This window comes from Haemorhous mexicanus, chromosome 14 (assembly GCF_027477595.1).
Source record: "Haemorhous mexicanus isolate bHaeMex1 chromosome 14, bHaeMex1.pri, whole genome shotgun sequence".
Lineage (NCBI taxonomy): Eukaryota > Metazoa > Chordata > Aves > Passeriformes > Fringillidae > Haemorhous > Haemorhous mexicanus.
Window position 1 is genome coordinate 8607735 of NC_082354.1, and position 14063 is coordinate 8621797.

Below are 14063 nucleotides of genomic sequence, written 5' to 3' on the forward strand. Positions count from 1 at the left end.
CAGGAGCTGGATCAAGACCACCACTTACTCCTCCTCCATTACTAGTAGATTCACTTGCCATAATTGCATTCAGGAAAAACATGCCACTAGCAAGAGCTAGTTTAGAAATCCATAAGAATTACAGCACTGTGGTTTTCCCTAATGCAAAGGGTCAGAACTTCCAGGAAAGCACAGGAAGAAATCATTAAAAGGCACTTAAATGAACATTAAATGGTATTTTAGAAATTTGAAAAATGTTGAAGGTAGGTAAAATGTCAACTTCATATAATTTTTCCTTTCCTTATACTGTATTCAGATCACTTTTTCAGGAAGGAGTGCCTAAGGGTGAGCAGGATGTTTTAGGATTAATGAGTAATAACATTTGGAAACTTGCCAAATACAGTTTCCTTAGGATGGTGTAAAAGTTTTTGTTATTTTTTTTTTTTATAAAGTATTTGAAATTCTGAAGATGGGGAAGTTGCTCTGCATTGGTAGCAAAAGAGGGCTGACCACTTTTTAAGTGTTCAGAAGGTGATATAATTTAATATTTTTTATTCATTTGAGAGTGAAAGTCCAGCTACCATTTGTGTAACAGCAAGAGAAAAATCCTCCCTTTACATTGCTTCCAGTGTAATGGTAAGTGATGTAAGGAAAGATACCAAGTCATGCTAACAGGGCTGTTCTCTAATTTCTAGCTCATTTCCACAGACTTCTGAGCTCAGCTAAGGCTGTGAATCTGGCTGATCGTGGCCAAATGAAACTTATGAATCTCTGGGGTGTGAACACTGCCAGCTATTGCCCTTTTCTGCATTCAGTTAGAGTGGCTGAAGGCATGGCTTAAATATGGTTTTGGCAGCAAGACAATTAGAAAGTCATGACTTAAAAGTCTAAAATCCAGTAAATCCAGTCCTTCACCTGGCAATGTAAGCAATTCTTGAGCCATCAGCCAAGATAATATATGGTGCATAACAAATGTAATTGAAGCCCTACAGGGCTGGTCCTTTCTTCTCCAGGAAATACTCTGAGGTTTATCTCCTCCTCCCACAAGCCTTTCCCAGAGGTCCAGAGGCAAGGGCAGCTTTCACAGTTGTAGTGATGTACTGATGAGAGGGCTCATGGAGTCAGTGATGCCAAAGCTATGCTGAAGTACCTGGTCACAGCAAGGCAGAGGAGGAGGAGAGTTTGCTTTGTGGACTGCCTTGGCCTTGCTCTGTGCATCTGCAGGGCTGGCACAAGGCAGGGAGCAGCTCTAAGTGCCCACTGTTTTCCCATAGGGAATGATGCCAGCAAACCAGGTAATAGTTGGTAGCCCATAGCATACTGCTGTTTTCTGGCTTCATGGTTGTGCTGAGAGATCTCAAAGGACTGTTTTCAGGAGTTAAATTATTCTGGAGTTTAATGCATTTTTTTGGACTTTCATAATATCCTTAAATTGGATATTTCCACATTGTCTAATCTTATATCCTAAGGATGCTGTGGGTTGGCAATACCTCCTGCCCTTTTTGTTATTATCCTGTGTATCATTTTATGCAGCACAGTCAGGATTTGAGAGCAGCTGACAGCCCAACTGCACTGTCTGTTTAACTGCAGGAAACCACACTTTATCCCTGTCTGAATGCTAATGGAGTAATGATAGCAGATAATTAATTGAATGCCTTTTCCTTTCTTTTGTTTATTCCTCTCTTTGAACGTACTCCCTAAATACACAAATAAAATCCTCAATTAAAATTTGTGGATTAATTAATTGAACAACAAATATTTTTTTTTATCCTTTTTTTTTTCTTTTTGCCTGGATCTCAGTGAGAATTTTGCCGATTTTCACTTGTGCTCCCCTGTCAAACATTTTCAGTTGTCAAAGTGGGTAGGTATACACTGGGGTGTCATGTGGGTACATCAATGTATCGGTGCTTATCAGAATGGTGGAAAGAGATGACAACAGTCTGGGATTCCTCCTGTGTCATTGTGTGTGGTGTGGAAACCAGGAGCTTGTAAGGATCAGTGCAATGGGTCACACTCCCCTACAGAAGGATCATTCTTAATGCACTTTGATGGGGTAAATATTGTCTACCCAGCAATGACCCTTTAGAGTTTGTGATGTAAGAAATGCTTGTCAGAATCAGGGCTGCAGGCTCAGCATCCCCCAACACCACAGCATGGTCATCCATTTAAATACAGCAGCACATGATCAGTATGATTGCACATGCTCAATGGTTTCTTTTATGTCATAAAAAGAAGAAAATTGATCTGAAAGTGTTTCCTCTGAACTGCCACTTAGTTAGCAGAACTGAGCACACACTTTGCATCTGCAGGCTGGAGGTTGGTGACATACAAGCAATCACATAGCAAGTGGCAGGTAAAAACAAACAGGAAAAAGAGGCTATCACAGCTAATAAAGAGTCTTGTTGCATGCTGAATAAAGCTTTTTATGACTATTTTTTTGCTTGAAGCAAATAGTACATTTTGTTTCTGTTTTGCAGTGAGCATAAGCTTTGGAAGGTTAAACAGAGTATTAGATTATGGTAAGTGGTCATCAGAGGCTTGCTTTACAGTCATGGCCTGTTAAATTGTTTACTGAACCTCATTATGTATATGTCTCTGAGGCTGATGTGTGTCTTAAATCCCATTTATCTGGAAGATCTGAGTCTGTTGATTTTTTCATAAAACCTGAATGAACAAACATAAAATTTAAGATTCTCTTTATTATAAGCTGTGGTTTATAGTATAATTATAGTAGTAAGAAGTCACTGCAAACATACCAGTTGCATCAATAAACTTTCAGCATTTTATTTAATATCTTCATTGCTGATCTGGATGAGGGGATTGAGTCCACCATCAGTAAATTTGCAGGTGACATCAAGCTGGGAGCGTGTGTCGATCTGCTGGAGGGTCGGAGGACTCTGCAAAGGGACCTGGACAGGATGGATGGATGGGCCAAGTCCAACAACATAAAGTTTAATAATTCCAAGTGCCAAGTCCTGCACTTTGGTCACAACAACCCCTTCAGTGCTACAGGCTGGGGACAGGATGGCTGGATAATGCCCAGGTTAAAGGGACCTGGGTGTGCTGGACAACTGACTGAACATGAGCCAGCAGTGTGCCCAGGTGGCCAAAAAAACCGATGACACCTGGCCAGTATCAGGAATAGTGTGGCCAGCAGGAGCAGGGAGGTCATCCTGCCCCTGTACTTGGCACTGGTGAGGGCACACCTGGAGTGCTGTGTCCAGTTCTGGGCCCTCAGCTTGGGAAGGACCTTGGGACACTGAGCACTTCCAGAGGGGGCAATGGGGCTGGAAATACAAACCTGTGAGGAAACACTGAGGGAGCTGGGGGTGCTCAGCCTGGAGAAAAAGGAGACTCAGGGGTGAGCTCATCACTCTCTACAGCTCCGTGAAAGGTGGCTCTGCTCAGGTGGAGGTTGGTCTCTTTCTCCAGGCAGCAGCTGACAGAACAAGAGGACACAGCCTTAATCTGTGCTAAGGGAAGTTTAGGTTAGATATTAGAAAGAAATTCTTCACTGAAAGAGTGATTGCATGCTGGGATCATCTGCCCAGGAAGGTGGTGGAGTCACCGTCCCTGGAGGTGTTTAAAACAAGACTGGACACGGTACTCAGTGCCTCCTAACACCAGGAGGTATTAGGTCATGGGTTGGAATAGATGATCTTAAAGGTCTTTTCCAACCCAGTTCATTCTGTGATTCTGTAATTCTGTTATTGTCTATCTTAGCACATTTTTGTCAATACAGGTTTTTAGACCTGCTTGTCTATAGCTGTCAGTTAATCTGGCAGAAGCTGGACAGACACCAGGGTCTGATCTCACTGCTGGGAAGAGGTTGGAGCAGCAAGGTGACTAGTCATGCAGTGAGCCTCATGGCACTCATCCATTGTGCTCATGGGTCAGCATCTCACTTGCTGCCTTTGAAGCTGTTGTGTGTGGTTTTGTTTGCCTCAAAATGCTATGCTGGGCACTGTCTATTTGGGAGGAACTCAAATCCCTAAACAGAGTGGGGGAGGAAGCAGCAGCCTGGACAGCAGGCTCACTTGGAGCTAGACTGTTCCAGGTCAGCAGAAGTTGATCCCCAACTGTGTTTGCTTTGGTGCAAATCCTGTCACTCAGAACAGTTCACTTTCACCACTAGGTGTACGGGTAACAGCGCTAACTTCAGGTTGCATTGAGCATCTCTGTCTTGTTCACCTGAAGGAAACAGTTTTGTAGTTTTGTAATACTTCAGCAAGGAATATAAAAAATTTTCATATGAATAACAAAGAAACAAGAGGTTTGGGTGTTTGGATGTTTTGAGATGTACAAAAAGTGACAACTTTGAGAAAAATATTTTATCTCCTTTTCCCCCTTCACCTTTCAGCTCTGGTTCTAGGTTCAGGATATGCAAAACCACAGCCTGTAAAGGACAGCCCACAGCTGCTGTGTGGGAAAAACAGGGAGAGGCTGAATCTGTGCAATAGGAGCTTGGGCACCAGGGGATTTCCAACAGCCTCTTGAGGCAGGCAGTGCTGGTGACCCTGGTGTTTGTACAGTGATGCTCAGTTGATCTCTGTAGAATGATACCTGTTTGGATGAGTCAGGTGCTTTTGGGGCAGCCTGCCAGTAAAGACTTTTACGTATGTAGTTTATTGATTTTCAGAATTCATTGAAGTATTTCCACATTTCCTAGAACCAGGGCTTGACAATATGTCCTCAGATAACCTGTGTTGTTGGATAATCCAGGCAGAATGAGAGGTGGGGCCAGGGAACTGCTGGAGTACGGGAGCAGACTGCTGGAGTGGGCAGAAATAGGTTTATGGGACTAGAAGGGGAACTCATAGAAGTGCTAGGGCACAAGATGTTCTGGGATAAATTCCCTTTTGCATCACTTGCACATGCCTGTAATCTGCTCTGCAGCTGGGTTTCAGCTTGCTTGGAGTTGTTGTTTTTTTCCCCTAAACAATTTTGGATTACACTGTGAACAGTGTGTTGTACCTCTATAATCTGTAGTTTTGTGTTGGACTTCTGTAATGTAAAAGAATTTATAATTTCTCTCAAAATGTGGAGAAGTCTGTATTACCAGTGTTACATATGCCTTTCTCCCCCATTCCTGCCTCTTCATGTATGACTCCATAACTGGGGGATGGAGCACAGTGGCATGTGAGCCAGTTTATAATAAGTAGAAATTAAAAAAGGGATGGAAAATGTGAAAGCTAGTAAGGAAATTTAGTCACATGCCAACAAAGAGAAAAAGATACATCTGAAAATATTGTTTCAGAAGCAGATAAATTTAAATTGGAGATAAAGCCCTACTGGTATTATTTATGGGCCATGCTCCTTTGTTTTATAGTGGGAAAATGTAAAAAAAACAGTAATGAAGATCATTGGCAGGAGATTGCTCTTTACCTTTTCTAAAAGCCACATATTAGATGGCTTCCCATTCTGCAGTGTCTTTGGGAAGGGGGGTCCAACCTCATCCTACAGAGGGAAGGACATAAGCTGTTGGTGCAGGGCTGAGCACATGGTGGTCTCATAGCAAACCAGGGACTGCAAGGCTAAAGCAATGTTTAAGTCAGATTACTCCTATTTTAATAATTAGTCAATTGCCAGTTCCCACACTTTGAAGGGCATGTTCTGCTTTGGTGGCATGCAATGTGCCCCCTCTTTTCAGTACTCAGCCATTAAAAATGCACTGATTTCCAGGACTGACTTGCAAGTGGCTGTTTTATGGGTCTGACTTGCCCCTTCATCTCACCAGAAGAAAAGGAAGTTGAGCACATTCCCACATAAACTGGGAGATGGGCTTGTTTCTGTGAAATAGTACTGAGTGAACCCTCTGGCTGTATTTCCAGGTACCCAGCACCCTGCTTGGGCCATAGGTTTGGTGGGTAGGAGAGGTGAGATGGCACCATTGAACGTACAGAGCAGGGGAGGGCAGGTTTGCTCCCTGAGTGGAGGAGATCATTCTTTTCTTAATAAAACCATCTCATTTTCTCCCTGCAAGGAAGTTGTGTCAGAATAATACACACAATACTGTGCTCTTGGATTGAATCCAAACTACAGAGTTCATCCTATGAATATTACTTCTATAGATTTTTTCCTTATATTTCTACTTCCTTTCAAATATTCAAGTTGGTTAAGAAAGACCAACAGAAACAGCTTATTTCTTCCAGCAGCTGGCAGTGAAGTAAGACTAGTAATTTTCCCCATGATTTTTCTAAGCTTTGGATTAAATCCATGGATGTGGTGTTTTAAGTAGGGAATATTCAGCTTTGTTCTGCTCTGTCTGGTTCAGAGCTGGATGTTGAATGTGTCTCTTTCATGCCCAGCAAAGGCAGAGACTTGCTTTCTAGCTGCTTGTGTATAAATGTGTATCCAAGTTGGACCGGTCTGGTGAAGAGGGAGAGTTGTGATCTAGTTAGTGGAGTCTGTCTCCAGTATCCTCTGGAAGTCTCCTCAGTTGGATTGCTGATACCTCTCTGTCTCTGTTTCGCTCTCTTGAAAATTGTTTTAGAAAAGGAAATTCTGATGCTGGGGGGCACATTTTCTTTTTGTTGAAGTGCATGTTTTTGATCGAGTAAAAAAAAGTTTTGCGGCAGAAGAGCATTCCCTCTCTGAGGTGCCTGCAGCCTCACTAAGCCTGGCCACAGTTGGTTCTGCCCTTGAAAATGGGCATAAATGGAATTAATTATATGGGGGACCAGGTTCAGTAACTGCATTTTAAAAGGCTCTCAGTAAGTTATTAAATCAGCAAGAAAGCAGCACTGAGGCCCAGCAGACGCAAAAGCTGTGTGCTGTGGTAAACCTGTGTATGTAAAATTTCTCTCTAAAAAGATTTTAGCACTTCACATGACCTCTGGTAATACTTATTTTGAAGTGACAGTCTGTGTCAGCTGCCTCAGCTGCACACTGCCGGGGGCTGTTCTCCAGTCTGGACTGCTTTCCGGTCAGCATGAAGTGCCCTGATATGAACTGTTGACTTGTCCTGATAGTTTTTGTTGGCACAAACATAGCCAGGACCCAACTGCAATGCCAATGCAGCCATGCTTTCCAACAGCCCTTGCATATTTTTTCAAATGCTAAAGCCTGTGACCTGGTTGAATAGAGATGTAAGAGAGTCCTTTCAGGGATACTATACAAAAATACCTCTTTTTAGTAATTTTTAAAATAGATATCTACTCCACTAGGCAGTGGGATATGGGGGTTTGAAGAGGAGGTGTAGATGTGATCAATTGGATGGGATGTTGCCTGTATCACATAGGGGCACAGGTCTTTACACCTTAAATGTGTTACATACAGCTGTATTCTCTATGTATACTCTCTCTCTGAGTATATATCTGTATCTGTTGTCTAGTAATATTTTCCTTCCCATTGCTGCAGATACACCTGAAAGTTGCAGAGTTAGGAAAACCAACTACTTTTTCTAGTGTGCTGTCCTCTAACTGAAGTGTTGAGCTTCTGCTGAAACGACACTCTCTGTGGTCATCAAAATACTGAGTATTGACAGATGTCCTGTTCCAGAGTATAGCTAGTCCTGTAGTTTCACCAGTTCTCACAAGACCTTGGGGTCCTTTTCTTAATACAATCCTCCATGCTGACTGGCAAACTGAACAGAAAGGCTTTTTGCCTCCCTGAAAATACACCAGACTTATGAAATGAGCGGCAAGTGCTGTTAGAAGGTCACTGGTCACCCAGGTCATTGAAGGCTGCTCCTCACAGTGGAGCTGTCAGGTGTTGTCCCACACAATACAGCATTTTCAATTCAATAAGGAATTAAATTATTTTATACTTGCTGAGACTCTCAACTCTCTGTTGTAGAGCCTAAATGAACAAGCTGCAGCACATACTCTGCAGAGATGACTGACTGCAGCTTATTAATCACATTCTCTGCCCAGGACCAGACAGTGAAAAAGTGACTGACCTTCCATATTAAACTGGACAACTTTAGCATTAAAAACACAGGAAAATACACCAAATAAGATACACACATGAAGGCTGCCTGCACATGGTTCCTTGAAGAACACACAGTCATTAGCACAAACAGTGCAGATACTCTGATGAATGCATAACTGCTTACATGCAAAAGAACAAAAAAGACTTTTCCTGTGCAACTGCTGTCAGTAAAATGAATAAACCACTTGAAAACATAACCTGCCTACCATATTCCTTTGGCCCATGATGGTCAGAAAGAGTCAAGCTGGCTGGTTAGCAAGGAGAACAAAATCCTTCTCTCCTACACAATTTGGAGGACCACGTGTACCTGACTCCCAGCTGGAGCCAAGTTAAAGGTAACACTTCTAGTGCAGACTGTTCCTAAGAAGGAACATGCAGGTCAATCATGCCTAGTTACTCTCCCTTGCTGTCACTAGTGGAGCAAAGTCTTATTTTCTAGGGTTTCAAATTCCAAGTGGACAGTAGAGTGAAGCCTATTAGAGGACTTAGGCCTAAAGAGGAGTTTGGAGTTGCAAGTTTTCCATCTGGACCTACACTAACCTCTCATGGTCTCTTCTTTTTTGTAGGCAACATCTTTGTTGTCAGCTTGTCCGTTGCAGACCTCGTGGTTGCAGTTTATCCGTACCCTCTGATCTTAAGTGCCATCTTCCACAATGGATGGACCATGGGAAACGTCCACTGCCAGATAAGTGGGTTCCTGATGGGCTTGAGTGTCATCGGGTCCATTTTCAACATCACAGCGATCGCGATCAACCGCTACTGCTACATCTGCCACAGCCTTCGGTACGACAAGCTCTTCAACCTGAAGAACACCTGCTGCTATCTCTGCCTCACCTGGACACTCACGGTGGTGGCAATTGTGCCAAACTTCTTCGTTGGCTCCTTGCAGTATGACCCCCGGATTTACTCCTGCACCTTTGCCCAGACGGTGAGCACATCGTACACCATCACGGTGGTGGTGGTTCACTTCATCGTCCCGCTCTCCGTCGTGACGTTCTGCTACCTACGGATCTGGATTTTGGTGATTCAAGTCAAACACCGGGTGAGACAAGACTGCAAGCAGAAACTCAGGGCGGCTGACATCCGAAACTTCTTGACTATGTTTGTGGTTTTTGTCCTTTTTGCTGTGTGCTGGGGACCATTAAACTTTATTGGCCTTGCTGTTTCAATTAATCCTTCAAAAGTGCAGCCACACATTCCCGAATGGCTTTTTGTCCTGAGCTATTTTATGGCCTATTTTAACAGCTGCCTCAATGCTGTGATCTATGGGCTTCTTAACCAGAATTTTCGGAAGGAATACAAAAGGATATTGCTGACACTGTGGACTCCCCGGCTGCTGTTCATTGATGTGTCCAAGGGCGGGACAGAAGGGATGAAAAGCAAGCATTCTCCAGCCATAACAACCAACAACAACCACGCTGAAATACACCTATGAGTCAGGACAGTACTATTTATTCTGGATTACAATTGTATATATAATATATAAGAGCATTTCTAGCTGTGTGCATTGCACAGCTGGTGTTGCTCTCATGTAAGGAAGGAGTCTGCAACCTTTCATGCTTAGCTTATCGCTGTGACATCAAGGCTTTGAATAAGGATTTTCAGAACGGAAATGACTGATTTTTTTTTTTTTTTTTTTTAATATGTCATCTTTCACTGTGTGCCTAATTAATCGGTTTGGTTGCTTTTGCCACAAGCATGCCAATACCCGAAAAGGGAAGCGTTCAGAGTGCATGGAGAAATGCAGTTATGCTTGAAATGCAATCTTCAAGAGACAGCGAAATTGCCATTTATTACACACAAACCTTTCTCCCCTCCCTCTGAATTCTATTTTTCTAGCATTAACTTAACCTGAACTGTATCAAACAAAGTGTAAACTGCATGGCTTTTTACATTATAGATAAGTAACCGTATTAGCCAGCAGGTGTATGTATGGGCATGGTGTGTGTTTTTCCTTTTTCTTTTCTCTTAAGGTTTAGGAGCTAGCCTGGGCTAGATGTGAGGCAGCCAGAAGCCAGACCAGTGTGTGTCTGATGCACTCCTTTTAATTGAGTATCTACAGACATTAAGTACCCTTGCACTCTCCTTCCCAGGCCATGAGTAAGTATATGACATATGACATAATCTAATTGCAGTAAGATACTTGGAGCCTGATTCTAATTTAGGCAGTATCCTATCATGGCCAGCAGTCATTCCAAACATCTTTCAAAAGTCACTGCTACATGAACATCACAATAAAAAAGATGAACATAGCAGAGTCCCATCTGTGTAACACAGATTGCGACTTTCAAGTTCCAGTAACATTTACACTTGCAGACAAAAGCAGAAGGGGAAGGCAGTGTTTTTACAAAAATCCCTCTTTTTGCCCATCACAGAACATGAATTTGCTGATGGGAGAAAAAGTTAAGATATTTTTCCCATTTTATTCATGTACAGAATTGTAATTAACTCACAGAGTGGGGAGACAAAAGCTGCTTAAGCATAATTATGCATCAGTTCTGTTTAAGCCTGGTCTGTGCTATCTGTATCATTGGCAACAATGTCATGAAGTTCTGGGGAGGCCAGTATCATATTAGACATAAGCACATGGGCAAAGATAAGGCTGTTTCTTTAATGGAGTATGAAAGGGGTGTGTGTGTATGTGATGGCAGCTGTCTGTAGATAGGACTTTTGTGTTTCCTTAGCTTCATTGTGAATTCATCTCTTTATGGCTTTAAATGTGGATCCTGCTTTGAAACAATCCCATAAAATGAACAGGTAAGACACCCCTGGTGCAGCTCTACCTTCAGGTTAGCACCCCTGCCAGTGTGCTGAGGGGCACAGCAGGGAGAGGGGCAGGTCTGAGCCCTGGGGGTCTAATGAGGACAGCAGGCAGCCCTGCCCCTGGTCAAGGACTGCAGTCTTCTCTCTTTGGTTCTAGTCAAGGCAGGACTAGTTCCCAGCACTGAGCCCTGAAAGACCGAGACCAGACTTCATAGGTACCTGGAGATGGAGGTATATAGGGTTTCCTCAAAGCCTGAGCAGGCACTGTGCCTAATCCTAAGTGAAAATAATAATAATTTGTGCACTGCTTTCTGAAACCAACCTGCTGCTGAATGTCCCTTCTGCTGATTTTTTTGAGGAAGAGGAATTGAGAAAAACAAAGGCTTTTTCTGAAATGGGCCAAGGAACTTTGCATGCTGCATTGCCTCCATGAGGACTGAGTGTCTCTGCTGCTTTGCTGCCATGTGGTGAAGGTCACTGCAGTAACAGGGGGCCCTGCATTTATAGGGTGCCCTGGCACTTAGGAAGTTTCAAACTTGAACATCTCAGCCACTTCAGATGAATGTTGTTTTAAAATGCACTGCAGCCAGCCTCCCATAATAGGAATCAAACTGAGTTCTGTTTTGGCCTCTTAATCCATCTCAGCATGGCCAAATAAAGGTATTTTGACCCTCAGAAATAACTGTTGTCTGTTCGCCTTCCAGAAAAACCACCCTGGATGAATTCACACCATTCCATGCAAGCAAAATCATTTTGAGTTAAACTTGGATAAGAAAAGCACTGAGGGCGCATAACTGCAGAGAGTGTTTGTCCCATCACGCCTGGGAGATGTCCCATGTTCCATGACTAGTCTTCAAAGTCATTTGCAATTAGCCACAACAGTGTTAGTTAGAATCACATTAGCAAATAATTTGAAGCATCTAGTGCCAAGTGAAATATACTGCTTTAAGACAATTGTGAAGAATCTTGTGCAGGTTTGCCAAATATCTCAAATACCCCAAAGCTGGGGTTTCATCTTTCGGAATCTTGTCTTTTTAACTGAATGTTCAGTGGAGGTAATGTGGGGGGTTTTTTATTATTATTTTATTCTTTATGCTTGTATTTGCACTATTTCTTATTCAGGCTCCAAAGTTAACAGCCAGCAAGTATTTGAACCAAACCAAATCCAAAGAGGTCCTGAACAGGCAAGCTGTGAGAGTTCCTTTTCCACCTGGCAGGAATGGGGGCAGCAAGAGCACGACAGGGCATCTCCCCAGGACTCACTGAGTCACCGCTCACCCAAACTATGCAAAATGATCTACTCCTCTTCTGCCACAGGCTCTGAGCCCAGCTGCTGCCCAGATCTCTGCAGGGGACAGGCTAAGTACCTGCTGTGCTGGGGTGGGTCTGAGCAGCTGCCTGCAGTGCAGACCCTGCAGGCTGACGGTGGCTCTGGCAGCACAGCCCTGGCACGACCTGTTCAGAAGGCTCTGGGTGTCCCAGGGAGGTGCCCAGGGCTGGGCTGATTCAGCCACCATGGTTGGAGGCTTGAGCTCAGTCCTTCTGGAGCTGAGGTTTGCAATATGAACCATGGGAAGCAGGGAATGTAGCCTCAAACAGGAAACACTGTGCCATTTGTTAGCACTTTGAGAGAGGCAGCGCTTAGGATAGGATGGAGTTTTATATTGACTTACTTTAAAACTACCCAAGCAGCTCCTTATTTTTATGTTATGAAATGGTTAACAGGGTACAGAGAGTTTATTTTTGTTAGCATTTGTTTACATAAAAAGAAAGCGTGTTTTAGCTGGGAATTCTGAGCAGTGTCATAGTTTCCCTATGGGAATCTAGCTTTAGTCCAAATTTGAGATTTCAGTGAGATCCTACAATTTTAATCTCATTCTGCCAGTTCCACCTGTTGCATATCTGGCCTTAAGTCTCATTGAGATCTCATTATGAACTAGTTTCAAATCACTTGCTCTGGGTTTGAGATGGTATGTCAAATACCTATTCTAGTCCCAAGCTCTAAAATTGTTGTAGTGGAAACTTATGGAGAGGTAGTATTGCTAAGAAGAAAGATGAATCTCTTGCCACAAAGAAATATTTTTGGATGTTGCTAATGAATGTTGTTTCATCAATTTAAGAAGAATGTAATCAATATATTTATATATAAATGTGCATTGCATATGCTGTTTCCATTTTAATGTTTAATTGAGAATCCTCAGTATACTTTCTTATTGCCATTTTTGTTCATAAAATAGATTAATTCCCTTTACCTGTTAAAAAATGTAATAAATCTGCCATTGGACTATTTACTGATTTTTTTTTTCTTCACTAGCAGTTACTTTTTAATAAATATTTGGAACATCAGCTTGAATTTTGTTGACTCCCAGAAAGCAGATTGAATTGACAAATGTGTTTGAGTTTCACACATCTCAGCAGCCCAGCTTGGACCTAGAGGTGAATGACCCAAGCCATCTGAGACATCTCCTTGGATCCACATGTTTTCTTCCACTTGCCTATAAGTCAGCTGCCTGATGCACTCTGGCCTTCCTCATGAGGGAAGAAACTTTCTCCACACAGCCATTGGTCTTCTCACTGTGTGCCCCTTCAGTGTCCTTTGCCTTTCTTGTCCCTATCCATGCCTGTCCTTGTGTCTGTCCGGGGGTGCTGTGGAAGCAGAGTTTGTCAAATCCTTTCCCTTGCTCTTTCCTGGGAAGGACAGCACAGCTGAGCTGTCAACAGGAGGGCGTGGGAGCCAGCGTGGTTGCAAGTCAGGGCACAAGGTGGTGTTGGGTTGTAGGGAAGGGATGGGACAGAGAGGGTCAGCCTGGGCTGGGGGCACAGAGAGGGCTGACACACACTTGGTCTCCATCATGGAGCTTTGTGAGGATGCTGTATCCAAGATGTGCTATTTGTGCTCTTTCCCCCACCTCTGTTTTGGGGCAGGTTTTGCTGTTCTCATTCAGTTCTTCAGCCAATAGGTTCTATCCACAGGTTGCACTGATTGTATTCCTGTGCTGGCTTGACTGGAGCTGTTCTGGGGGAGTCTCTGTGCTGGTTGTGAAGCAGGAAATATGGGAGTATGGAGGGGTCCAGTGGTAACTGCAACTTGAGTTCTTGTTTCCTAACCAGATGTCACATATAGCCATGGTGTTAAGGTACTAGAGGCTGAGATTATCCAGTAAAATAAAGAACATCTGTTAAACCAAAGAATTGCTGAAAAGCCACGGAGCAAACATGTCGAATGAACAAGGACTATCCGTTCAATTACATCCCCAGGCAGTATTGTTACTTTTTTCCCTAATCTTTTCCAACAGGCACTGGACTTCACCTGCTGCTTCTACAGTGAAGCCTGCAATGCTTGGTGGTGTGACATGCTGAAAGCTGTGTTTATGATAGTGGCAAATCTC

At 43.2% G+C, this 14063-nt stretch overlaps 1 protein-coding gene across 5 annotated transcripts in view; it reads left to right on the plus strand.

Annotated features, from left to right (window-relative positions):
- Positions 1–13020, plus strand: part of GPR50 (G protein-coupled receptor 50) — a 44735-nt gene extending 31715 nt beyond the window's left edge. For 4 of the 5 annotated variants that reach the window (XM_059859745.1, XM_059859746.1, XM_059859748.1 and 1 more), the window contains one exon: positions 8478–13020. In XM_059859745.1, the coding sequence (XP_059715728.1) occupies positions 8478–9346 (869 nt within the window). In that variant the 3' untranslated portion in view covers positions 9347–13020. Of the gene's footprint in view, positions 1–1897; positions 2499–8477 lie in introns of those variants that run through there. The other variant, XM_059859749.1, reaches the window with a different exon arrangement.
- The last annotated feature ends 1043 nt before the right edge of the window (positions 13021–14063 follow it).